The 27,410-nt window shown below is 40.9% G+C and overlaps 1 protein-coding gene across 1 annotated transcript in view; it reads right to left on the bottom strand.

The window, feature by feature from the left end:
• Positions 1–27,410, bottom strand: part of LOC137261169 (low-density lipoprotein receptor-related protein 4-like) — a 128,617-nt gene that overhangs the window by 59,062 nt on the left and 42,145 nt on the right. The window contains exon 2 of the mRNA XM_067798874.1: positions 7,500–7,640. Coding sequence (XP_067654975.1) covers positions 7,500–7,640 — 141 coding nt within the window. The remainder of the gene's footprint in view (positions 1–7,499; positions 7,641–27,410) is intronic.

Genomic DNA, 27,410 nt, shown 5'->3' with positions numbered 1-27,410 from the left:
AGAACTGATGGGTTATCTTGTTGGTCTGTTATCACCACAGTTTAAGCTGATCTTCATCAGTATCTCCAGCAAACACACTGCTCTGTCCACACCAGAGCACACCACTCATCACTGAGTCCTCCCTGCCTGCACTGCCTCTCATCTCTACATGGTCCATATACCTGGCACAACAAAGTATCATTCTCTCTACTTACACTGGAGCTGTTGACCAAGTACAACTAATAAACATTCCCTCGCTGTCAGCACAGACTGCATCACACTAATGCTAAACCCCTTGTTATGTCCCTGTCATATAGCCCATGTCATGTCCCCTCTTATATCCCATTAAATGATGTTATATAGTCATTGTTGTGTCCATCTCATTACATAAAAGTGTCTCCTGTTACATCCAGTTATATCACCTGTTATATCATTGTTATATCCAATATCCTCTGATACATCCCACTTGCATCCTGATACCCTGTATTATATCCCCTGTTATATACCATCATATTCTGTTATATAGCCCTTTTTATGTCCCATTGTATCTCCTGTCATATCCCACTTATATCTTGATATATCCCACTATATCCCCAGTAATACCCCTCATTATATCCCCTGTAATACTCCAAGTTATATCTCCCACAAGATCCCAAGTTATATCCCCTGTAATACCTGAGTTATATCCCAGTTAAGTCTGTGTTATATCCCTGTTATAGTTCTCTGATGTGCTTGCTATATCCCTGTTATGACCCTGTTTCATCAAGGGCCACTGTGACCAGGCGACATCCTACAGATTACACCCACATCTGACCATCACTCATAAATGGGCAGCCCACAAAATGTGATATTTCCCTCATGGCTCATTAAAATGCAAATTACATCATTTTCATAAAGAGATGACGTTTTCAAAGACAAGAGACCAGCAATGGTCCTGTTATTTCATTACATGGCCATCTGTCCTCTTCTACATCAACAGTATCTCATGTACAACCAGTTCTAACTACCAAGCTTATCATGGGTGATAATCCCCCACCCGACAGATGAGACAGATTACAACAAACATAGTCTGGTGCTACCAGACAACAGCAATTTAAACAGTTCTGTAACTGCTCGGATCTGCTGGTCCCCGGGGGATTTCCTAGATTTTTAACATGATCTGTGAACTATTTAGCAGAACAGAGATGTTAAACATCTCAGGAAATTATCAAGGATTCTAAAATAACCCTCATTCTGGAGAAAAACATGTCTACGTTCTTCCAACACTGTCCTTCTTATTCTATTTTCCTATATTCAGGTATATAATACTGTTTTTCATGGGATTGTTTTAATCTTTACATGCTTTACAAAACTAATTCTTAATATAAGCAGCAGATTTGAACGGTACAACATAAATAAGTATGTAGGTAGTTTGTAAGAATTGCCGTTTCTACTTTGTCATATCTCATCTTTATAACATTAGTTCCAACTATAGTAACATGATATTTGAATGTTTTTACTGACATTTGCTTCAGGCTTGAGATCAGTCAGTCATACAAACCCTGAAACACATTTATCTAAGATTAGTAAGAAAGCCCATGCAAGTCTAGAATACATTGCAAGTCTAGATTTCTACAGTTTCCAGAAAATGAAGAAAGTCTAAGGGCTCCTTCTAATAGCATTTTATGATTATAATTTGGGAACTGTTTGGGTTTTTTCTGTAAAATATGTTAATTTCAGAGATATACCTGATAGTCTAGCATGGGATCAAATGCTCAGAGCCGGTCCAGATATCTGCATCTATATCTGCAACTTCAACAGTCTATCACAGTAGGATAAACTTGAATTTTGGCTTTAATCCCCAACCCACTCACTAACCACTTCAACCATGGCTATCTCAAGCCAACAAAGGGGGACAAGGAGGGAGACTTTCCAGAATATAAATTTTTGCTCTGTTGATCAGATTTACAGCTACACCATATACTTGACAACCCCAGTTCTTGAAGATACACATCAAACGGTAACAGCAGCTACAGCTTCATCACAACAGTCCACTGGACAGGCACAACATCAACCACTGGCTTCCCACCCCGTGTCCTCCATCCCTCTATCCATCATTCAGGTAGATGCTCACATCACAACAGTCTACTAGACAGGCACATCATCAACCACTGGCTTCCAACACAACAGTCCACTAGACAGGCACAACATCAACCACTGACTTCACACCCCGTGTCCTCCCTCCCTCTATCCATCAGTCAGGGAGATGCTCACATCACAACAGTCCACTAGACAGGCACAACATCAACCACTGGCTTCCCACCCCGTGTCCTCCCTCCCTCTATCCATCAGTCAGGGAGATGCTCACATCACAACAGTCCACTAGACAGGCACAACATCAACCACTGGCTTCCCACCCCATGTCCTCCCTCCCTCTATCCATCAGTCAGGGAGATGCTCACATCACAACAGTCCACTGGACAGGCACAACATCAACCACTGACTTCCCACCCCGTGTCCTCCCTCCCTCTATCCACCAGTCAGAGATGCTCACATCACACCCCTACAATATGCCACATCCTGAAAGAAACAAACTATCATTTACCACAAGAATTGTAATCAACTGCCAACATCAAATATATTGATGATGACAACAATCCAGTAAAAGTATTGCAACCTACTCTAAAGGTGAAAGTTTTTACCATCTACACCCTGAAAGTGAAACTGTCATCCTCTCCCCAGCCCACACTTGTCTGACCAGAATTAGCACCTGCTCTGCTTTACTGGCAACTAAGCTATGCATCCCCTCTTGTAGTGTAAGTGGTAACATGCCTAGAACTGGTCATGAAAATCTTAAAGATGCCTCTGAATCTGTAAGAAATAAATAAAACGCACCAGTGAATCAGTGATGATCTAAAGGAGCCCTAGTCATGACAATCTGTAACATGCTACAGAATCCTCATGTATACTGAACAGCAAAAGAAACACAATTTGTGAAAAAAAAAAGAACTTTCAAAAGCCGACATTCATGTTTATGTCTTCTGTTTAAAACCTTGTCAAAATACCAAAGTTGTATTTTTTTTGCTGTTCAGTATGAAAAATACTTCCCATTGAATCAAAATATTCGTGAGAAGTATCAAAGATGATTCATCACTATCTTGTACCAATACACATTACATACCAGCCTCCACTCACTCACTCACCCACCGGTTAAAGCAACTAGTGCATCACCCAGCCAGCAACAAGTGCATCTCCTGAACCACTGGCATGACTGGCATGCTGTCAGTGTTGATTAATGTACTCCATGTCCTATAGTAACATTCCTGCTGGAAACATCCTCCATAATCAGATGCAATGTAAACTTGGATGAACAAAACGGTAAATATCATCCTTCATTCAAATGCCCGAAAAATGTACCCTGACACAATGGAAATAACTTCAGCCACATACTCAGAAAGTTAAGTAATAGAGGGAATTAAGTTCATGTTTATTGTCAACATTATTGCAAATATATTACAGCGAACAGGGACCAGGTGATTATTTATTTGATGCACCTGGGAAGGTTCAAACTTAACACAGCCTATACGCATCCCATCCTCAACTCCAACAGCCTGTACTCATCCCATTCTAAACTCAAACAGTCTGTACTCATCCCATCCTTAACTCCAACAGTCTGTACTCATCCCATTCTAAACTCAAACAGTCTGTACTCATCCCATCCTCAACTCCAACAGCCTGTACTCATCCCATTCTAAACTCAAACAGTCTGTACTCATCCCATCCTCAACTCCAACAGCCTGTACTCATCCCATTCTAAACTCAAACAGTCTGTAGTCATCCCATTCTAAACTCCAACAGTCTGTACTCATCCCATTCTAAACTCAAACAGTCTGTACTCATCCCATCCTTAACTCCAACAGTCTGTACTCATCCCATTCTAAACTCCAACAGTCTATACTCATCCCATCCTCAACTCCAACAGCCTGTACTCATCCCATTCTAAACTCAAACAGTCTGTAGTCATCCCATTCTAAACTCAAACAGCCTGTACTCATCCCATTCTAAACTCCAACAGCCTGTACTCATCCCATTCTTAAATCAAACAGTCTGTAGTCATCCCATTCTAAACTCAAACAGTCTGTACTCATCCCATCCTCAACTCCAACAGCCTGTACTCATCCCATTCTAAACTCCAACAGCCTGTACTCATCCCATTCTAAACTCAAACAGTCTGTACTCATCCCAGTCTCAACTCCAACAGCCTGTACTCATCCCATTCTAAACTCCAACAGTCTGTACTCATCCAATCTTCAACCCCAAGAGCCTGTACTCATCCCATTCTAAACTTAAACAGCCTGTACTCATCCCATCTTCAACTCAAACAGCCTATACTCATCCCATCCTCAACTCCAACAGTCTGTACTCATCCCATTCTTAAATCAAACAGTCTGTAATCATCCCATCCTCAACTCCAACAGCCTGTACTCATCCCATTCTAAACTCAAACAGCCTGTACTCATCCCAGTCTCAACTCAAACAGTCTGTACTCATCCCAGTCTCAACTCCAACAGCCTGTACTCATCCCATTCTAAACTCCAACAGTCTGTACTCATCCAATCTTCAACCCCAAGAGCCTGTACTCATCCCATTCTAAACTTAAACAGCCTGTACTCATCCCATCTTCAACTCAAACAGCCTATACTCATCCCATCCTCAACTCCAACAGTCTGTACTCATCCCATTCTTAAATCAAACAGTCTGTACTCATCCCATTCTAAACTCAAACAGTCTGTACTCATCCCAGTCTCAACTCCAACAGCCTGTACTCATCCCATTCTAAACTCAAACAGTCTGTACTCACCCCATCTTCAACTCCAAGAGCCTGTACTCATCCCATTCTCAACTTAAACAGCCTGTACTCATCCCATCTTCAACTCCAACAGCCTATACTCATCCCATCCTCAACTCCAACAGTCTGTACTCATCCCATTCTTAAATCAAACAGTCTGTACTCATCCCATTCTAAACTCAAACAGTCTGTACTCATCCCAGTCTCAACTCAGTCTGTAGTCATCCCATTCTAAACTCCAACAGTCTGTACTCATCCCATCCTCAACTCAAACAGTCTGTACTCATCCCATCCTCAACTCCAACAGTCTGTACTCATCCCAGTCTCAACTCCAACAGCCTGTACTCATCCCATCTTCAACTCCAACAGCCTGTACTCATCCCATTCTAAACTCAAACAGCCTGTACTCATCCCATCTTCAACTCAAACAGCCTATACTCATCCCATCCTCAACTCCAACAGTCTGTACTCATCCCATTCTAAACTCCAACAGTGTGTACTCATCCCATCTTCAACTCCAAGAGCCTGTACTCATCCCATTCTAAACTCAAACAGCCTGTACTCATCCCATCTTCAACTCAAACAGCCTATACTCATCCCATCCTCAACTCCAACAGTCTGTACTCATCCCATTCTAAACTCCAACAGCCTATACTCATCCCAGTCTCAACTCCAACAGTCTGTACTCATCCCATCCTCAACTCCAACAGTCTATACTCATCCCATTCTAAACTCCAACAGTCTGTACTCATCCCATTCTAAACTCAAACAGTCTCTACTGATCCCATTCTCAGCTCGATCAGATTCCTAAATGCACAGTCACACACAGTTTTATGTTTCATTAAGTGTATATACATTTTCACATGGCTATATGAGGAGTTCCACCATGGCTGCAATGGCGATGAATCAACAGAATGCAGCAGTTGGCACTTTCCACCTGCCCTGCCCTGCTGGCTGCCATGGCGACAACGAGTCACATCTGCTGCCCACTCTAAACACACCTCACAGATTTAATTCAATTTTTGAGAAGCTGGAGTGCTGGAGAATTTCACATTTTTTAGATGAAAGGACTCAACTCTGTCCAAGACTCATCAAATATTCACCAATTTGGTATATGTTTTGAAGGATAGTTGTGGAGATGAGAGGTGCACACTGGCTGCTACTGTGCCGTCACAGACACCGCACTGGGCTGGCCTAAACCCATGTACACTTCCAAAACATAAGAAACTTCGTAAAAGGATTAAATCACAGCCCCATTACCTAACTCTATTTCAAATAGTACAATCTTCTATTGTCTAAAAAAGCCATTTATTAACATATGATTTTGAAACAAACATATTTCTCAAAACACAAGTTCTTCCCAGCTGCACATACCAGCTACAGACATTCACAGTGCCAGCATAGATCTGGTGGATGGCCATTTGTCAAAGACACCACTGAGTAGAGTTGTGTCCTCATGGGGGCTTCCATCTAATGTACGCAACTAATAAGCCCATTTCTGCCATGCATAATTTTCTCAGATTTTGTACCATCACCATGACATCTTAAAGGTTGTAGCATGTCACAGATCTGTTTCAGTCAGGACCACATTTCACAAAGCTCTCGTAAGCCTAAGATCTCCTAACGTTTCTCGTAACATTCGTACCTCCTATATTGTAACTGTTGACTTACGATATATGTAGCGCTACGAGAGCTTTGTGCAACAGTGCCCTGGTTTTTAACTCTTAAAAGCTGTCACTGAGCTGCAGGTTTAAATGTCAATATAAATATCAAATAGAATATACAACTGAGCTTTTTATCACAACAGCTGAAAACCATGATTAACAATTCCCTCACAAAGTAAGCCTAACATAGATACAAGACAACAGCCAAGTACCTGAACCAAAACAGCATTAATACATCAATGACATGTTTCAGGACATTAGAACATTAAACTTTTATGGATAACAATAAAGAAGTTGTTATCGAAGATGGTTACATCTTCTCATATAACTTTGCTGCTTCTGTAGCAAACGTATTACTCAGCATTAGAACAAGAAAGAGATGCTTCTTGTGGCATGGTGGATTTCAGCAGATGATCTCCAATCTACATCCAAGACTTGGCAGTTGTCAACATGATTGAATCAACTGTCCCAGGATTCGGCAGTGTCATACATCTACTCCAGCTTCTCATCAATCTAAAAAAAACTTTTTTTTCTGGTATGACATTTTCAGCTTTGCCACAAATGGTCTTTCCACAATCATCACTGACAGTTACAAAAAGTCAGATTACAAGATTAAGTTTCCAGTAGGAACTGATGTAGTTGGTTATTTCCATAACTGTGTGACTGGCGAGTTTCCTAATTACAGTTAAAAAGTTGGTGTGAGGGACACACTGAAGCCAGTAGTGCACCATCAGTCTTCTTGTCTGGGTGGAGACGATAATGCTGCGTGATAATGCTGCGTCACGTGTGTGGTGGACGACATTCTTATAGTCAATTGTTCCTTTGTCACGCCGAAGACCCAGGTTCAATGTTTGAGGCTCATTTCTGGTATTCTGCATTGATATTGCTGAAATGTTGCTAAAAGCAGCAAAAAACTAAACTCACTCACACACTCACTTGTGGCTGAAAAAAATCACATGACATGGGTCGCCACATACAAACAATGAAAATATCTACCAACTATGATATTCAGCCTAAGAGAAACATACCACATTTTGCCTCATCTTGACTCTTCTCACAGTCGTCATCGCCGTCGCACACCCATTGGTGTGGGATGCAGATACAGTTGCCACATGAGAACAGGTGCTTGGGGCACATACAAGCCGGTTCTTCCAACGCTGCAGCAGCCACTGAAAACACAAAAACAACTTGTAACTACAGGTTTGGAGGGAGATTCACAATATCATGGAACAGTCACTTCCATACAAGGGGAATTATTTCAGATCAGAAAAACAACCATGCCACATAATAATCATATCAGTTCAGAGGGCTTCAGAATAGGCCTACAGCAGTCATGACACAGCCTGGAGCATTTTGATGCTGACTTATGCAGTCTTTATACAACAGTTGTGACAATACAGCTATAGGTGTTGAAGTATTCTGATACAGACTTACAATGGTTGTAGCACTACAACAGGTGTGGTAACAGGGCTGTGAGTGTTGAAGCATTCTGACACAAACTTACGATGACTGTAGTAGGTGACACTCCCATAACAGACTTACAGCTAGCCTGTCTCACAGACTCTGAACCATATCATTTTCCCTGTAGCCCAGCCCTCCCTGCAGTGTAGCCTGTCTCACAGACCCTGAACCATATTATTTTCCCTGTAGCCCAGCCCTCCCTGCAGTGTAGCCTGTCTCACAGACCCTGAACCATATTATTTTCCCTGTAGCCCAGCCCTCCCTGCAGTGTAGCCTGTCTCACAGACCCTGAACCATATTATTTTCCCTGTAGCCCAGCCCTCCCTGCAGTGTAGCCTGTCTCACAGACCCTGAACCATATTATTTTCCCTGTAGCCCAGCCCTCCCTGCAGTGTAGCCTGTCTCACAGACCCTGAACCATATTATTTTCCCTGTAGCCCAGCCCTCCCTGCAGTGTAGCCTGTCTCACAGACCCTGAACCACATTATCTTCCCTATGTCATAGCCCTCCCTGCAGTGTAGCCTCTCTCACAGACCCTGAACCACATTATTTTCCCTATGGCATAGCCCTCCCTGCAGTGTAGCCTGTCTCACAGACCCTGAACCACATTATCTTCCCTATGTCATAGCCCTCCCTGAATATTGTCTCACAGACCCTGAACCACATTATTTTCCCTATGGCATAGCCCTCCCTGCAGTGTAGCCTGTCTCACAGACCCTGAACCACATTACCTTCCCTATGTCATAGCCCTCCCTGAATATTGTCTCGCAGACCCTGAACCACATTATTTTCCCTATGGCATAGCCCTCCCTGCAGTGTAGCCTGTCTCACAGACCCTGAACCACATTATCTTCCCTATGGCATAGCCCTCCCTGCAGTGTAGCCTGTCTCACAGACCCTGAACCACATTATTTTCCCTATGGCATAGCCCTCCCTGCAGTGTAGCCTGTCTCACAGACCCTGAACCACATTATTTTCCCTATGGCATAGCCCTCCCTGCAGTGTAGCCTGTCTCACAGACCCTGAACCACATTATTTTCCCTATGGCATAGCCCTCCCTGCAGTGTAGCCTGTCTCACAGACCCTGAACCACATTATTTTCCCTATGGCATAGCCCTCCCTGAATATTGTCTCACAGACCCTGAACCACATTATTTTCCCTATGGCATAGCCCTCCCTGCAGTGTAGCCTGTCTCACAGACCCTGAACCACATTACCTTCCCTATGTCATAGCCCTCCCTGTATATTGTCTCGCAGACCCTGAACCACATTATCTTCCCTATGGCATAGCCCTCCCTGCAGTGTAGCCTGTCTCACAGACTCTGAACCACATTATTTTCCCTATGGCATAGCCCTCCCTGCAGTGTAGCCTGTCTCACAGACCCTGAACCACATTATTTTCCCTATGTCATAGCCCTCCCTGAATATTGTCTCACAGACCCTGAACCACATTATTTTCCCTATGGCCCAGCCCTCCCTGCAGTGTAGCCTGTCTCACAGACTCTGAACCACATTATTTTCCCTATGGCATAGCCCTCCCTGCAGTGTAGCCTGTCTCACAGACCCTGAACCACATTATTTTCTCCATGGCATAGCCCTCTCTCCAATGTGAAAGCCTCAAATGAAGTAAGTCTAGATTGGAATATCTGGTTTCATAGGAGCTTCTTTTCAGTTTAAATGAGTTTATTTGTTACAATCAAAATTACATATGTTCAGAAACAAAGCATAAGTCAACATACAATACACACAGCACAACCAAAACATGTGACCCTCCTACGGCCACACAAGTTGTAACACTGGGGGAATGTCTGACAGAGATATACAGTTAAATGCTTCCATTAAACTACTTGTCATCACAGGACTGAAGGTGGTGTAACATTTTCTTCAGGCTCAGCTTCGGTCTGACCTTGAGGCTACGGCCATTGATCTTCCTTATTCCAGCAGAAGTGACAGATAGACATGTCACAGCAAACCCTTGTTTGGGGTAACCTGCTCCTGACACATAACTTTCCTCTCGTTTACAGTCTGTTTGTGACTACAGTTTCTCTGAATATTGACCCCGCCAACAAACTGTCCGTCTTGCAAGGCAAGTTACAGGCAAGATGCTGACAACATCTCACTAATGTAATATATATGTGCATTGTATGCTTGGGTTTTATGCCACTTTGAAATTATGATACATAATTATAGGCTGTCAACAACGCAGTGGAACTCTTGTGTTTGACAGTGGCCAGCACAGGACATTCACAGAATGCTAAGGCTGACATATCCATTTCGCCATCATACAATAGCAAATATTCCAATGTGGATCATTTGTTTCTCAAGGTCATTGTTGGGAGACAAGGTCAGTACACATTTATTGTTGAATACATCATGGCTACATGTCATATCGTCTCACATTTCATGAATCTATCCTAGTTCTTATATAAGATCCCTCCATTAGTCAGGTATGCAGCAAAATGTTTCCTGATGGGCAAAAGCTCCACAAATTCCCAATAAATGATACGATCACATAATTTATTAATCAGGTTTCTGTGTCTAACTATGATCATCAATTTTTATTAATCAGGTTTGTGTGTCTAACTATTTATTTCTTAAACTTTACCATAAAAGTGCTATCTTACAATCACACTAACATGTTGTAATATTTCCTTAATAAAGAAAAAACAATACAACTTCAACAAATGTTAGTAATATTGTTACATATGAGTTTGCATCTTCTCCACAGACACTAGTATGCTGTTTTGGTGTGAGTCCTATCTGGGATTCGAACCCACACTCTTAGTGTGTGGCAACTACTAGCCAGTTTAATAAGTCAGCCATTTACCCCACTTACCCACTCTGGCTTCCACATAAACGGAAGTGTAACATATGGTAGACCCACACAGGGGATTACGTCACTAGTCTTGCACGCTGGTGACTTTCCAAAAGGCACTGTGTATTTACTTGATTATTTTTTTTGTAACAATTTACTTAAGCATTTTCTTCAAGTGTACACCCCAGCTCCTTGGATGACTGACAGAGTAAAGGGTCGGAAGTTCATCAGAATAATACAAAACAGATACTTGTTTTCAGAGAGAAACATTCCATCAATGCTTGAACCAAATTTAATCATTGCATTAATGTTTTTTCTAATGCTAGACAATTACACAGTTTTTATACACCTGCCTTTTCTGTCAAGAAATTCCAACTTTCTATTTTATGTGTCTAATACAGTATTTCCTTTTTGTGCCTGCTTGGATCTGAAAATTAGGATTATGTATGACCAATATCCATTAGTATGTCACAAGTTTAAATCAAGATGCACAAAACATATTTTCACTATCTTTCGTTATTTTACATCAACAAGTAGTCTTGGAGCTATACACTAGTTGGATGAAAAAACCAAGGGTGCATACCACAGTGAACTCCTCCTTCGAACTGTTAAAAAACTTATCAGGTCAACAGTCACAAAACATTTACAATGTAAAAGCCTTTCTGACAATCTGACTTTCTTAAAGAACTTTGAAACCATCCAACATATCTAAAAGATACTATTCACCCTCCCATATATTTCAGTTGCACCCCATAGCCTTCTCCTTTCCCTCCTCCATTGTCTATAGTGCTATTTTCATGACAACTATCTGACAGGGTTATCTCTCAGCTTACAGACAAGAGCTCTTGTCATTTGTTAGGATCCTGACCACAACAAGCGTCTTCGGCTGCCCCCATATATGTATAGTCATGCCAGAATAAAGCAGAATAAAGCTATCGTCTGATGACTAGCCCTCGGGTCAACAGACATGCTGGTATCAGACACTGTCTTGTCTACACAAACTCATCTAAATCGGATTCATCTAACCAGACAAACTGTAATTCTAAATTGATTTGTCAACATTACTGTCAAGTGAGCTAAAGTTCACTTCCATCAATGTTTTCAAAGGATCAATCCTTCAGTCCCCGCTGATAGCAATCTGCATGCTAACAATCTGTATGCTAACAAAATCTGTACACCAACTGATTAGGTCCTTATTCCCTTGATGTTATATGCAGGTTAAGAAGAAGTCTGTAACTCATGAAAAAAGTCATGAATATAGAAGTTAGAGATCACTCAAGGTGAACTTGTCACAGCAATTACAAATGAACAACAGCAGTATGAAAAAGTTTTAAAATTTAGGTTTTGCTTAATTTCCTTTGAGTTATATATATCCATCACTTCTGTGATGAAATAGAAGACAAAGAATATGTGAATAATTTCAAAAGTAATGTATGGTTCAATTAGGACAGGGAAGTAGTATGTAATTACAATACAAAAATAGACAGCAAGAAATGTATCACTTAACAAAGAAGGGAAATAGTATGTCACTCAATCCAAGATGAAGAAGGAAAGTAGTGTGCCACTTGATTAAGACGATGGGAAGTAGTATGCTGTTGGTTTAAAAATGCAAGGAAATTAGTACATGAAGCGCATGCACAGAATATCAACTAAAGCCAACAGAGACATCATATTGTTGTTTAATCACGTCACCTGCCAAGTAACAATAGAATAGTTAACATTCCCCCCGGATGGGTTTACAAATGGCACCACACGATCCTCCCAAGTTCATTCTTTCTCACCTGAAACTCAACACTCTTAGCTGCCCTGATTAATTTAGAAGGACAGGGGTAGGATCTGCTTATTACATTTTTCATCATGTTAAGAAATCATTTGAGTTGTCCATGCCGACTTGATTGTGCATATAGCTGTCAGTCACATGCCCTCCCTATCATGAGCATTAAACCATAACCCTTCACTGGCTAAGTAATGTTGATTTCACACATCACCATGGAAACAAATGATAACAACACCACGTGGCTTTTCAAACTGAAACATGTTTTCACTGCATCATGTCTCATTTGATTTTACTGAACTTCTACAGGGAAGATTTGAGGTAGATTTGAGGAAATGTGGTTAGGACATGAATGATTAAGGAGCACAACATGTCTAGCATGGGACGTGGTCTCCAAAAGGAGACTAAGTACTTACACAGACAAAGAGGAAAGAGAGGGCCATGACAGAAAAGACCCTTGGGAGTCGCGATGGCCATAATCGTCCAACTGTGTTGACAAGAAATACTTGGTCCTCTGATGCGAGACTTCCACACAAAGCAATATGGAAGCATTGGCTGAAACTGTAGACTGTCAGACAGGAGATAAGACGTGTGACTGATCTTATCAACCAGAGGTATTGAAAGGTTCAAAATCACCTGGATCACAACTTGAACTAATGCCACCCCCAATTTTAAGTGACGGGCATTCAGTTCCTACCTACTACATTCTGCCCACCAACTTTCAAACCTCACCCCAAATTCTCCAGCCTCACCCATCAACTCTCCAGGCACAGTGAACACAGTGTATGACAGTGAACCAGATGACCACACATACACATTTTATCTAATTTCACATTTACCACATCAGTAGAAATAAATCTGGCTGGCTTAGATGTAAGGATTGATAGATTTGAAACACATTAACTGAACTCATAAACAGAAGTTTACTGAGGTTTCATGTTACTTTGAAGGCAACAGAAATAGACAAGATAATTACTGGTGATATCTTCACCAGTCTTCATTACATGGTACAAGCCCAGAGAAACCAGGACACACACACACCATAGGCTGATGGTGTCTAAACCACTCACTTAACTATGTAACATGGATGCTGTTTCAAACAATAGCCAACCAAATCATCAGTTCATTCATGGATCACAGATAAACCTAAATATCCTGTGATTACACGATGCCATCCCTGGCAAGGATGTTGTAGTGTACACACTGGACATAGGTGATCAATTTCTAACATTTTTAAATCAGTATTGTCAGCTGTGCTGAAGATTATTTAATTAACATCTATGACATCACAGATTATTTCATCAACCAACAACTGACTCACTGACTGATATCCTACATGAAATCATGTATATAATCATTTTCTGTAAGTGCCAAGGCCATGGGTACAGAAGAATAAACTCACTACTAGGAACCAAAGCTTATCTAATAATGTCCACCTGACTAGAGTCGGAATTTGATCAGTTAATTCTCTTGTGACCAGTATTTCTCACTTCTCAACAGATCATGGTAACATTACCCCCGAAACAATGGCTGACTGTAATTAATTAAGTCCTGATGAAACAATCCTGTGATTTCTCCAACTACCATGATGACATTCCTTCAACCATCTGACCATCTGGTCAACTCTCATGGTTTGACACGGACAACCCTGGGGGGTTAGACAAAGGACCTCGCTTTTCATGTCTCACTGACTTCCACAATGATGATATACCACTTTGTTTTGTTGATCACCATGATGGCACCGGTCACTTCAAAGTCACAATATCAACACATCACTATGTTGATTAGAAGGCATGCAGTATAGTATTGTTATTGACTGGTGTTGATATATTAGCTAGCTGATTCCCCACTGTGTGGAGGAGTATAACACAGGACAGTACCTCCATTATGTCTATATATCAACTATCTACATATATATGAAAATTATACAAGGGAAAAAGTGGAATTATTGCATTATTTTTTTGAGAGATTGACAGTCTATGATATCATCAAGGTGTTTGTGGAATTATTTTATACCTACCTTCTTGTTGTGACACAAATTAATTTGTTTGACTTTTAGAGAGAAACATATAAGTTAAAAAAAAGATTTTGACAAGTGTTAACAGATCAAACATAAAATGAGAAATAGTGAACTACGTGTTATAACATTGTAATAGAAAACTCAATGTGCAATAAACTTATAGTAGTATCCTTAATCACTTGTTTTCTGTAGGGGTATAATCTGGGCTGGGGGTTATACTAAGACCTAGTCCAGACTATATCCCTCGATATAAACCAGGCTAGCCAGGTATAGTTTGGGCTAGCCCAGTTCAACCATGGGCATAGTCTGGGGCAGGGTTATACTCTGGCCTGTTACACCCTGTTTACATGAACCAATGAGCTCCCTTACTGAACAGCACCGTTTACCCAGATATGGATCTCCCATCCTGAACAGCACCATTTACCCAGACAGACACCCCCATAAGCTCCATTTACCCACACAGAAAGCTCCAATGCTGAACAGGACTGTTTACTCAGACACAGATCTCCCATACCGAACAGTGTTGTTTACCCACACACAGATCTCCCATACTGAACAGGACTGTTTACCCAGACACAGATTCCCCATAAGCTCCATTTACCCACACAGAGAGCTCCAATGCTGAACAGGACTGTTTACCCACACACAGATCTCCCATATGAACAGTGCTATTTACCCAGACACAGATCTCCCACACCAAACAGTGCTGTTTACCCACACACAGATCTCCCATACTGAACAGCGCTGTTTACCCTGACACAGATCTCCCATACCAAATAGTGCTGTTTACCCACACACAGATCTCCCATACTAAACAGCACTGTTTACCCAGACACAGATCTCCCATACCGAACAGCACTGTTTACCCAGACACAGATCTCCCATACCAAATAGTGCTGTTTACCAAGACACAGATCTCCCATACCGAACAGCACTGTTTACCAAGACACAGATCTCCCATATGAACAGAGCTATTTACCCAGACACAGATCTCCCATACCGAACAGCACTGTTTACCCAGACACAGATCTCCCATACCAAACAGCACTGTTTACCCAGACACAGATCTCCAGTGGATGCTACTTCACATGCCACCTATACCATAACTGTGTAGAAAACAAGAACATTAATCACTTCTGGATATTTTAGGATGAATTGTGATGGCTGAGATTTTCTTATCTATATGGAAATATTTACACTTAAACTTTTCTGCTAGATATCACGGCTGATACCCAAAAATATCCACAGACTGCCAAATGTTTATCAGGTATCTGCAAAATGCTGGCAATGAACAGACACTTCCTGTGTAGGCAGATGTCTCCAGATATTCCATACCTTTCATATACACCATAATCTGCATAATCTACACCACTGGGACCAAGTTACCAGGAATATTTCTATGCATCGGCCCACATAGGAACATACATGTATTCCCATCTATACAACTCACACTGTGGCAAAGTGGAGACTCTATAACATTCCATATCTCCTGTCTAGAACTGTTATCTCTTTCCCATATCTCCTGTCTAGAACTGTTATCTCTTTCCCATATCTCCTGTCTAGAACTGTCATCTCTTTCCCATATCTCCTGTCTAGAACTGTTATCTCTTTCCCATATCTCCTGTCTAGAACTGTCATCTCTTTCCCATTGTTGGGGCTTGAACTGCTATTTATTCAGCATATCTCTTGGTGCATAACTTGGCTAGAACTGCTATCTGTTTCACATATCTCCTGGCTAGAACTGTTATCTATTTCCCATATCTCCTGACTAGAACTGTTATCTATTTCCCATATATCTTGGCACATCTCCTTTCTGTAACTGTTATCTATTTCCCATATCTCCTTGTGAAACTGCATAGAACTGTTATCTACTTCGTCATCTCCCGTGTGAAAGTGCTATATCTTCCTTCACATGGTCCTTCCCCACCCTACTGCAGATCCATCTTCCCTGCAGAACCCAGAGTCAAAGAGTCAAGTACACTCGGCCAAGAACCGATGAATAATTTGATGATCCTATCATAAAAATTCCGGAGCTGGCAGTTGGTCAATAGAGAAGTTATATCTCTGTTTGAGGCAGGCTGGCTCGGTACCGTGCTTTAACTACGTGTAATGTTGTCACTGATTAGAAAATTTGAGTAGAATCTTCAATGAATGTGCAGGTCGCTCTTCACGGAAATTGAGGTGCTAAATATACTCCACTGATGGTTACAAGCAATTTCTTGACTCATTCACAAACACTGAGCCATACATAGCAATGTGTTGGAAGAATTTCATTGAACAAAGCAATGAATGTACAAGAACTACATGAACTTTCTCCAAACAAAAAACTACATGTCGTGGTTGGAGAGGGTCAGATTCTAAAAGCAAACAAAGCCATTTTCCCGAGACTCCAGATTCTCCACGATCCTATGCCAGACTTAAGTCATCCTACACAAAGAGAAAAACGATCTCATTTTTTTTTTCCAGCTACAGCCTTGTAAGATGTCTTCTTACTCCATACCCAGAAATACACCAAAATCTGCAAGAGAAAAATGATCTTATGGCACAGTTGGTCCACTCAAGTGTTCCAAGGCTCTGGATGTTGAGAGTTACTTCCCATTGGCATGCCAGGAGTCTGACTGTTACTGATTCATAAGTACAAGGTTTGACAGCACTCCACCAGTGCCTGTGTTCACCAAAGCAGTAAATATGAGAGCTGCAACACTTCAGGGTTACCCCCTCCTTCAGCTGAAATGCGAGTGAGTGAGTGAGTGAGTGAGTGAGTGAGTGAGTGAGTGAGTGAGTGAGTGAGTGAGTGAGTGAGTGAGTGAGTATGGTTTTACGCTGGTTTTAGCAATATTCCAGCAATATCACTACAGGGGACACCAGAAATGTGCTTCACACACTGTACCCATGTAGGAAAGTGAACTTGGGTCTTCGGTGTGACAAGTGAATGCTTTGACACTTAAACCCCAGCTATGACTTGAACTGAATGATGTTCAAGGATGGCTGTCATCCTGTTGTAAAACATCACACAAATGGACAGAACTCATGTGGAGATCTTTGCTACTGAATGTGGTTGTTGAATGTTCTTGATGAGTGTAATATGAAGTTTTTGAAGGTTGTTGTTGAATGTTATTGGGTGTTGTCATCTGTAGATGAGAGTTAAGACACTTGTGAAGTACAAATACTGTTAAGTAAACCAGCTATATAGACATGAGTGAGTGAGTGAGTGAGTGAGTGAGTGAGTGAGTGAGTGATTGAGTGAGTGAGTGAGTGAGTGAGTGAGTGAGTGAGTGAGTGAGTGAGTGAGTGAGTGAGTGTGCCATACTTCACAACAATTGCAGTTTTGCTCCCATTGCACTTTGTGTCCAGCCAGCAGGTGGTGCTGGTGAGTCACAGTTATAATCAGCTAAAGCTGGCCCATTCTCTCCATGTATAATGAGCTTGCCACACTTGTACTTAGTCTTCCCTGTAACCACACGCAGTTGTTAGGTTCACTCACTGTCACAATCATCACAATTGCTTGTCCAAGAAGCCCTAGTCGGAGTCCTTCACATAAACGCTGTACATTATTCAACTGTTTCAGACTGATTAGTGTGTGCACAAATACGATTACAAGTGGCATTGGCTCCGACTGCAGAGGTATCAAGGGATTGCAGTCTCGAATGGTTATAGTTGTATAGAATTGTCGATTCAGAGCAATTCACACCAGTGCAACATGATTCACAGCTAGCACTCTGAATAAAATCTTCAGATTTCTAGTCATTAATTAAGTTTGAGTTTGGCTTCATTAGGACGTGCTATATTGGATGGGCCATAAATCTTCGTGTGGATTTCCAAAATGGCCAAAACCTGAATTGAAAATGCCTTTCATAATCGAACCCATCATCACAGATTTATTACAATTACATCTGAACAAAAGCTGTTTAGGAGTCCCGCTGTTTATTATGTTTCTGGGAAGTATTCAAAGTATGGGGCTCACTAACGGTGTGTAAATATTCTGTATGTTCATACCACCCTTTAATCTCCTAAACTGACCAGCACAACAAACTAAAGATATCTGTATTAAAGCTTGGGATCATGAATATGGTTTGTATCTGCAAAAGACACAAAAGTGACAAATGTAGAACTATATGAAAGTCAGGCCACGGGACCACATCACAGATTACAGATAGGCAAGAGTACAGTACCAGGGCAGTAGGATTATACCACACGCCCTGCAATCATACCACAAATAGCAACAGAACTCTACCTAAGGCTCTCAATGAGGTCCATATCACAAGCCCTGAGATCATACCACAGATAGGCAACAGAACTCTAATTAAGGTTTTCAATAAGGTCCATACCATAAGCCCTGAGATCATACCACTATTGTGGATAGTAGATCTGTGACAATATATTGTAGTATCAATAATCGTGATACTTTAGCAGACAATAAATATATCAATACTTTTTTTAGTATCATTTCATTGATCTTAAAATTGTTATTTGTAACTTGAAATTGGTGGTTACATCCAAATTTACACTGTTACTTGATATCAAAATAAAAGAAAAGAAAAGAACTAAAGGTAGCATATCGTCATGTGTATCGAATTCTATCATATCATTCCAAGATATCATGACACGTATTGTATCATGAATTTTCTGCATTGTCATACCTATAGTGGATAGATACTGGGGCCTTAGTCTCTCTCAGGCACAAGGTCTACACCACAGTTGGGCACTGGGACCATACCACAGTTAGGCACTCATGGTCCAGCCTTTTCTGCTTTTTTTGTGAATATATTGTTTTGTTGGCAATACTGAAGCGAGTGAGTTTAGTTTCATGCCGCTTTTTAGCAATATTCCAGCAATATCATGGCAGGAGACACCAGGAAATATGCTTCACACATAGTACTTATATTGGGAATCAAACCCGGGTCTTTGGCGTGACGAGCGAACGCTTTAACCACTAGGCTACCCAACCACCCCAGCAATGGTGGAATACCTCTGTAGTTGTCATATGTGACCACATGTTCACCGCAAACAATAGTGATTGGACAAATTCAAGCACAATCAAATCACAGAAATAGATGTTTGTGGGCAATTTCTGAATTTATATATGGTCAAATGATGTCTTTTCTTGACATTTTTAGCAGGAAATCACAGCCTATGTTAAAATACAGAAGTTCATGAACATATGGCAGAAGGTCATGACCTTTCATAGAAATGTCACAAGGTTATTTTCTAACACTGAACATCTCATTTCCAAGCACTGACGTGACAAATGATATGTGATTTGACTTCCATAAAACAGTCATACAATAAGACTGATACAGTAACTCATGTGCAACTGTGCCAAGTGCTAGAAATATATTTGCTGATTTTATCTATTACCTAATGGAGAAGTTGTCAAAGCCTCCATCTGAGAATTACGCCTGTAACACTGTGGAAATAGGTCATTCATTTCAAAACAATCAGTAATACTGATATGAAACATGCAATACTAAACACAGCAATATATTAAATGAATGATATGACTTGCAGGAAAAATTCATAAAATTATCTGTTACTCGGACTGCGGCTTGACAGTTTTCCTTTGCCTACAGCGCTAGGGGACTGATGACACTAGGACCTGCGGAATGCAGAGAGTTTAGACCAGTTTATACCTGTTTGGATTATACATCTGAAAAGACATGTGAGAAGTGACTGGATCTAGTCTTTAGGCTGACACTACCCAGATTACAAGTGCCTCACCCTGACAGACGTACAAGTCAGGTGAAACCTCTCGTGACACTTCTCCATTTAAACCAAGATGTTGATGACACTGCTCTTGTTTCAGACAAAGCAGAAGACTTATTGTACTCCATGTTTCCTTGGATGATACATTAGCATGATAAGCCTACACACGATCCCCGCAACACAAGACTGTTGAACAACACCCTCAATACCCGCATGGTAACCACACATGAAGACAATGAAATGCCAGTACTCAGTACTACATACCTGTTCCAAAATTCATCCTAAACCAATAATTTGTTTCCTGGGATGTTTAACTACAGACTATATCTTCAGTATACAACATTTGTTAGAATGGAAACTTGAGGGCAGTTTAGGTCCCGAAAGTCTGTGTTACAGACTATGAAGCAAATATATCCAAAAAGGCCACACAATTCCAGAAAAAGTCTAGATTTCCACAGCTTCTGAAAGTGAAGAAAGTCTCAGGGCTTCTTTTCATTTATTCTATAATTGTATAAGGCCCCCAGTACCCAATGTGCTTTCCACTATGGAGATTGATGGCTTCATTAGACCTCTCTGGTCCCCACTACCACAGTGCTTGTGTCACTCTAGTTCTCCATTCCACAATGTAACCATTTGTGTGAGACCTGCTACATTGTTGTGCTGTTCTACCCGTCTCTTGTTAAGTCAACTGTTGTACTCAGGACTTGTTACGTCTTCTGTTGTGCTGCTGTAACCAGCCTTATTTAAGCCTGCTGTTCTTGTGCTGTTGTAACCAGCCTTATTTAAGCCTGCTGTTCTTGTGCTGCTGTAACCAGCCTTATTTAAGCCTGCTGTTCTTGTGCTGTTGTAACCAGCCTTATTTAAGCCTGCTGTTCTTGTGCTGTTGTAACCAGCCTTATTTAAGCCTGCTGTTCTTGTGCTGTTGTACCCAGCCTTATTTAAAGGGGAATATGAAAGAATTTCCATAATTTGCTGGGTGAAAGATAAAGTTATCAAAAACATATACCCAAAGTTTCAAGTACAAATTATGAATATTTACGTCTTAAACAGTTTCTGTTTTCTCAGCTTCGGTCATTATGCATATTCCGCTGGAAGTCACGTGACCTTTCCACTCGTGATGTCAAATGTGACTAGCTTCCAAAGACCAAGCGCTCCAGTAAGACAAGTCGTGTTGTTTCTGTCGTTTTAGCAAAGGGTACAATAGTTTATTCAGTTGCCTGGGGATGCATGGAATCATTGCACTGCCTTGGGTAAAGTAAATTCATTGAGAACATTGTACTAATGAAAGCATTCCTGTATGCACTATGTATGTATGTTGTATTAATCTAGGAGTTCTCGAAGATGAGTACCATGTATTATTTGTATGTGAAAGGTATGCGCATCTCGGAACAAAATAATTACATAGTATCAGTTTCAAAAGTCTGTTCTCGGTACATAAAATACTCAAACCATAACTTCTGTCGCTATTTTCATAAAACATGTGTTTTCCTTTTCATGAAGATGTAGATATGTTCTTCCTGTCACGTGTTATGGCTATGTCATCACAATCAATTGTACTTTGGGTCACATGGCCAAACTACTGAATAAATAAATTGAACTGAAATGAATCCAATTGGTGCCTCCGTTTCGATGGATTCTTCCTCTTCATCTTCATCGGAAGTTTCTGCTGCACGACGTAAAATCAGCTGGTATTTGGTATACAACCAAAGAGGATGCCACCGGCTATAGTCACATTTGATGTCATGTCACGTTACACCGCCTCTGCTCATTAACTGTGGGGTGTTTCCGTAATAAGCGGAAATCCGAGGTCGTTTTTCACGTTTTTGAGACGTTTTGATACGTAAAGTGATTTTTAGGATGCCCTTTTCCATATATAAAGAAATAGTTTTACGTAAGTATTCTCCTTTAAGCCTGCTGTTGTTGTGCTGTTGTACCCAGGATTTGTTAAATCATCTGTTGTTCTGCTATTGTACCCAGCCTTTGTTAAATCTGCTGTTGTACCCATTATCTGTTAAATATGCTGTTGTACCCAGGATTTGTTAAATCTGCTGCTGCTGTGCTGTTGTAAATCTGCCTGTGTGTTGTTCCCCTTCCATTAAAGGATACCCTTAATCTCAAGTACCCACCAGGCACAAAATGGCAACTCATAATATCATCTGAAAACACAGGAAAGTGGTATGTCTGCCTGACACCACCAACATGGGGCTGGAATGTAATTACTCTCATGCTGTGGTCGTCCACTTGATCAGATCCTTCAAGCACGAAGCTCCCAGCTTTCCACAAAATACCTCCATTAGAGAAAATTGCTATCTACGCTTAGTCCCAAACCATTTTCACCCACAGAAACACACACAGACCAGTAGAGGGCAGCACCTCCCTGACACATAGACCAATAGACAGCTGTTAGTGAGTGAGTGAGGCAACCATTCAAGGGTTAGGAACAATAATCTACTACCCATTTGAGGAATCAAGCATGTCTTCATTGTGATGGGACGGTGGGGTAGTCCAGTGGCTAAAGCTTCCATTCATCACACTGAAGATCTGGGTTTGATTCCCCATATGGGTACAATGTGTGCAGCCTGTTTCTGGTGCCTCCTTCCATGATATTGCCAAGCTGGAACTTGGCACAATAGAGTCAAGTCTCGTTATTCCAATTGTCAGATTAATGAGGAAGTCAGACTAAATACTTGAGACTATATTATATTTATTTAATTTGTTACCGACAAAAACATCTCATAAAGCTGACTGTCACATAAACGGAGGTAAGATTAACAAGACATGACTGTAAATAGATCGTAAATAAAATATAATGAAAAGCTAAATATGGCAATAAGTGGGTACACCTTAACTCATACACTCTTCATAGTGACAAGCCTTCACCTCTACCACAGTACCCAAGGTGCAATAGATAAGATTCACAAAGGAGCCAGGCAGCCACTGGACAGTGGCCAGGAAGGCAAGAAACACAAAGAAAGCTGTTTATACCCCACACTGGACCTAAACTGGTTGTTCAGTAATTCCACCTTTTTTCAGTGGCTGGTATCTCCTGAAACAGAATTCCTCGCCGCCTTGAATTCCATTACACTTTATCACAAAATGGTTTTAGAATTTAGATATCAACTTATTTAAAGATATCTTCCTAGCAAATGCCAGTAGATAAAAGTGTGTCTGGCAGTCAGGCCACAGAGGAACAAGCTGAATATTTCATGGGCTATTTGAACTCTGGTTTCAGATGCACAGATTAGGGCTGATCAATTCCTTCAGCATCTGTTACAAATACTGGCTCATCCTTGCTCAGAAAATAAACAGTTGATAGACTCTCCATAAAACAACAAGCTTAAAATATGGTTTGTACTAGATGACCTCCAGTAGACACATAGGAGGAAGCAGAAACACTGATAACTTGTGTTTTTGTTCTACAACAAATAAACCAGAACAGTCGCAGGTTGTGTCCACCATGTGTAGTATTCTCAACTGGTCAAACCCACTTTCCCATGCAAGTTCCGCTGACATCAATAATCGTATGAACTTGGATCTGACTAACTGGACAAGTCAAATCCAGTATTTTGTTTCGCTCGTCTGTCACATGTATCCAAAAGAACCACAAAATTCATCTCATGACAAACAGTTAAACTTCACTTTTTCAAACATTTCCCCTGACCATAGGACTGCCAGACATATTTAACAGACTGTCCTTCACAAAAATAGACCATCAAGGACAGTGGGGCAGGCAATATTTAATACACTGGTATTTTCTGTTCGAAGTATCCAACATAAAGACACAATTCACCTGATGACATAAACAGTTCAAAATACATCAGTGTAACATCTACACTTACTGAAGATCCAAACTTTCAACCCTCTTCGTGTGAATGAAAATTCAATATCATCATTACATAAAAACAACGCTTTCCCACATACACCACTATCCAATGAAGCTGAAGCACTCTTACATCTGATAACGTTATAAACAGCAGCATCCAAGCAACAGAAGTGGTCTTATGTAACTGCCAACAAGTAAAATAGAGGTCAAGCATGTCTATGAATCTGTAATTCAAGTCATAACTGCAACAATGCCAGTCGAAATAGGGACACTGAATTAATGTTTTTGACGAAAACTTCACTTACTCAATTTAATAGAATATCTAGAACTATTAGTAGATGGTTAGGACAATGAAGGACATCTTTCATTTACCTATATTGACCTATTCAGTATTTGACACAAGGAGTTTCTTGTTGCTGAAGAATATCTTTAGGCATGAGATTGTTTTGACTAGTTTATAAATACGTACTTATCGTTCTTCTAATGATTTTTTTCAGGGTGAAAATCACATTGAAAAAAATCCTACTTAGATCACACTGTAGTGTCTTGAGTAAATTCTGTTGTGGCACTATGTGATTTGAGGTATAACTGGGCAGTGTCTTGAGTAAATTCTGTTGTGGCACTATGCGATTTGAGGTATAACTGGGCAGTGTCTTGAGTAAATTCTGTTGTGGCACTATGCGATTTGAGGTATAACTGGGCAGTGTCTTGAGTAAATTCTGTTGTGGCACTATGCGATTTGAGGTATAACTGGGCAGATATTCCCATCTGAAGTCTCAGCTATAACTGAGCTTTCACCCCTCACAAGCAAAAGCTTTAACATCTTGTGACAAGTTTAACATCTCATGATAAGCTGAGTGTTTTATGTAAATGATTGTTGAGGTTGCCTTGAAGACAAGACAATTCCAACAGCAAGGAATGTCTTATGGGTGACAGTTGGATAAAGGCTTGTATTGCTCTTTAAGAACAGAGACCACGTATAAATACTACTACCCAGGAAACTGTTCTTCAACACAAATTTCAGAATAAGTACAAACAGGCTCACATTTCTTATCTGCCGATCTGCAGAAAATACCCATGTTATCTACAGGAAAACCACACATACACAAGCAGCCATCTCTGACCTTTTTCTAACTTCATAGGAACAAGTTTGACAAAGACACTCCTCTCAGACAGAGAAAGTTGATTCTATCAATAAGTCTCCTGGCAGGAAGAAGGGAAATTCACATATTCTGTCGTCTATGATCAGGGTTGACTCACACACAGAAACAGTGTATTACAAATCTAAACTGAAAGCCTAGTGTCAGCTGACATCGTAGACCAATGACAGCATCTCTGGGGAAAAGGCTACGATCTCTCTCTACAGTTCAGACATACAGAACAAACTGCTGGGTTAAATAAAAAAAACTCTGATAGCAATATTTGCACTGTTCAGTGATATACGATGATCTGATTGCAAAGGGCGTATGTCAAAAATATGACACACCTCTGCACTTCTGGCAAGAGTGGAGCAATATTTTATGACTGATAAAGAATTGATGGTATATCTGAATCTATTGATTCATGGCAAGCATCCATGGACCAGGAGATTGTTGATGAAGGTAAAGACGATGATACTGGTGATGATGGTAAAAATGATGTTACTGCTGTTGTTGCTAATTATGATGATGATGATGATGATGATGATGAGGAGGAGGAGGAGGAGGAGGAGGGGGAGGAGGAGGAGGAGGGGGAGGAGGAGGAGGGGGAGGGGGAGGAGGAGGAGGAGGGGGAGGAGGGGGAGGATACAGATGTAGATGAAGCCATTTACTTTAACAATGCTGTTGCTGCTAAATATGGAAGCAAAGCTGCTGCTGCTGCTGCTGCTGCTGCTGCTGCTGCTGATGATGATAACGATAATGATCTACTCCAACAATTCAGCTGCTGCTACTACTGGTGTTGCTGCTGCTGCTGTTGCTGTTGCTGCTGCTGCTGCTGCTGCTGCTGATGATGATAACGATAATGATCTACTCCAACAATTCAGCTGCTGCTACTACTGGTGTTGCTGCTGCTGCTGTTGCTGTTGCTGCTGCTACTACTGCTGCTGCTGCTGCTGCTGATGATGATAACGATAATGATCTACTCCAACAATTCAGCTGCTGCTACTACTGGTGTTGCTGCTGCTGCTGTTGCTGTTGCTGCTGCTACTACTGGTGTTGCTGCTGCTGCTGTTGCTGCTGCTGCTGATGATGATAACGATAATGATCTACTCCAACAATTCAGCTGCTGCTACTACTGATGCTGATGCTGCTGTTGCTGTTGCTGCTGCTGCTGATGAAGATGATGCTGCTGCTGCTGATGATGATGATGATGATCTACAATTCAGCTGCTGCTATTACTGGTGCTGGTGGTGATGATGGAAGATGGCAGCTGATCCCGATGCTCCACATCTCCCCAACAACTCTGGGTTTCTTTGCATTGATTTACTTCCCATCAACTGCAATTTGCTCCGACATAAATATCACAAATAATGAGTGACTTTCATAAACATTTACACTTAATGTAGAAAGCTCCGCATGTTTTTACAGAGATAAAGCTATCAACAAAGAAAGAGTATGTACAGAAGAACTGCTCACGGCATGACAGGATTGAATGCACTGACATGACTCTCTCAGAATAGACGAAGCTTTCATCTCATCCCTCAGAAAATTGTGCATTAATACATTCTTCATAAGTAATGAGGGATGTATGGGTTTCTTGTTCGACTCAGACAACTGACTGACTCTACAAACTCTCTATGGAGATGAAAACACTATGTCAGCAGAAGTTTGAAAGACTGAAACATTGACACTTGAGAACAAACAGGGAATGCATTCATTCCATGCATCTTGTTGAAATTCCACATTTTAAGTCACCCCCAGCACTCTTTCCTAGTCAGAAAGGTGTCTTGATGGACAAGATGGATGACATTTATATTCATCAATAACATTAATGTCATCCCACCAGCTGGTCATCACAGAGTCACTCACTAATACAAAGTGATCATGTTAACATCTGTGTTGTTGAACCTGTGTTGAAGCTGATCCCGAGCCAAAGAAATTCTGGACATTTCAAATTGTCACCAGATTTAACACTAGCTCACTGGGCAAAATTATGGAGAAAAAATACATCACTCACCACATGGCACAAGTCAAGAAAATCATAAATCTGTTGAATACGATAGAAAATTCAACTTGCTGAAAATATTTCCAAAATTAACTCTTCCTAAAGATTTCTGCACTTCAGAAATCCCTCAGACAACCTGCAGAGAGCAGCCTTCATTGTATCATCAATCTAGACTATGCCAAGACAAAATGCTCTTCGC

This window comes from Haliotis asinina, chromosome 14 (genome assembly GCF_037392515.1).
Source record: "Haliotis asinina isolate JCU_RB_2024 chromosome 14, JCU_Hal_asi_v2, whole genome shotgun sequence".
Classification (NCBI taxonomy): Eukaryota; Metazoa; Mollusca; class Gastropoda; order Lepetellida; family Haliotidae; genus Haliotis; species Haliotis asinina.
Note: the sequence above shows the minus strand (reverse complement) of the source record. Positions and strands in the feature narration are given on the sequence as shown.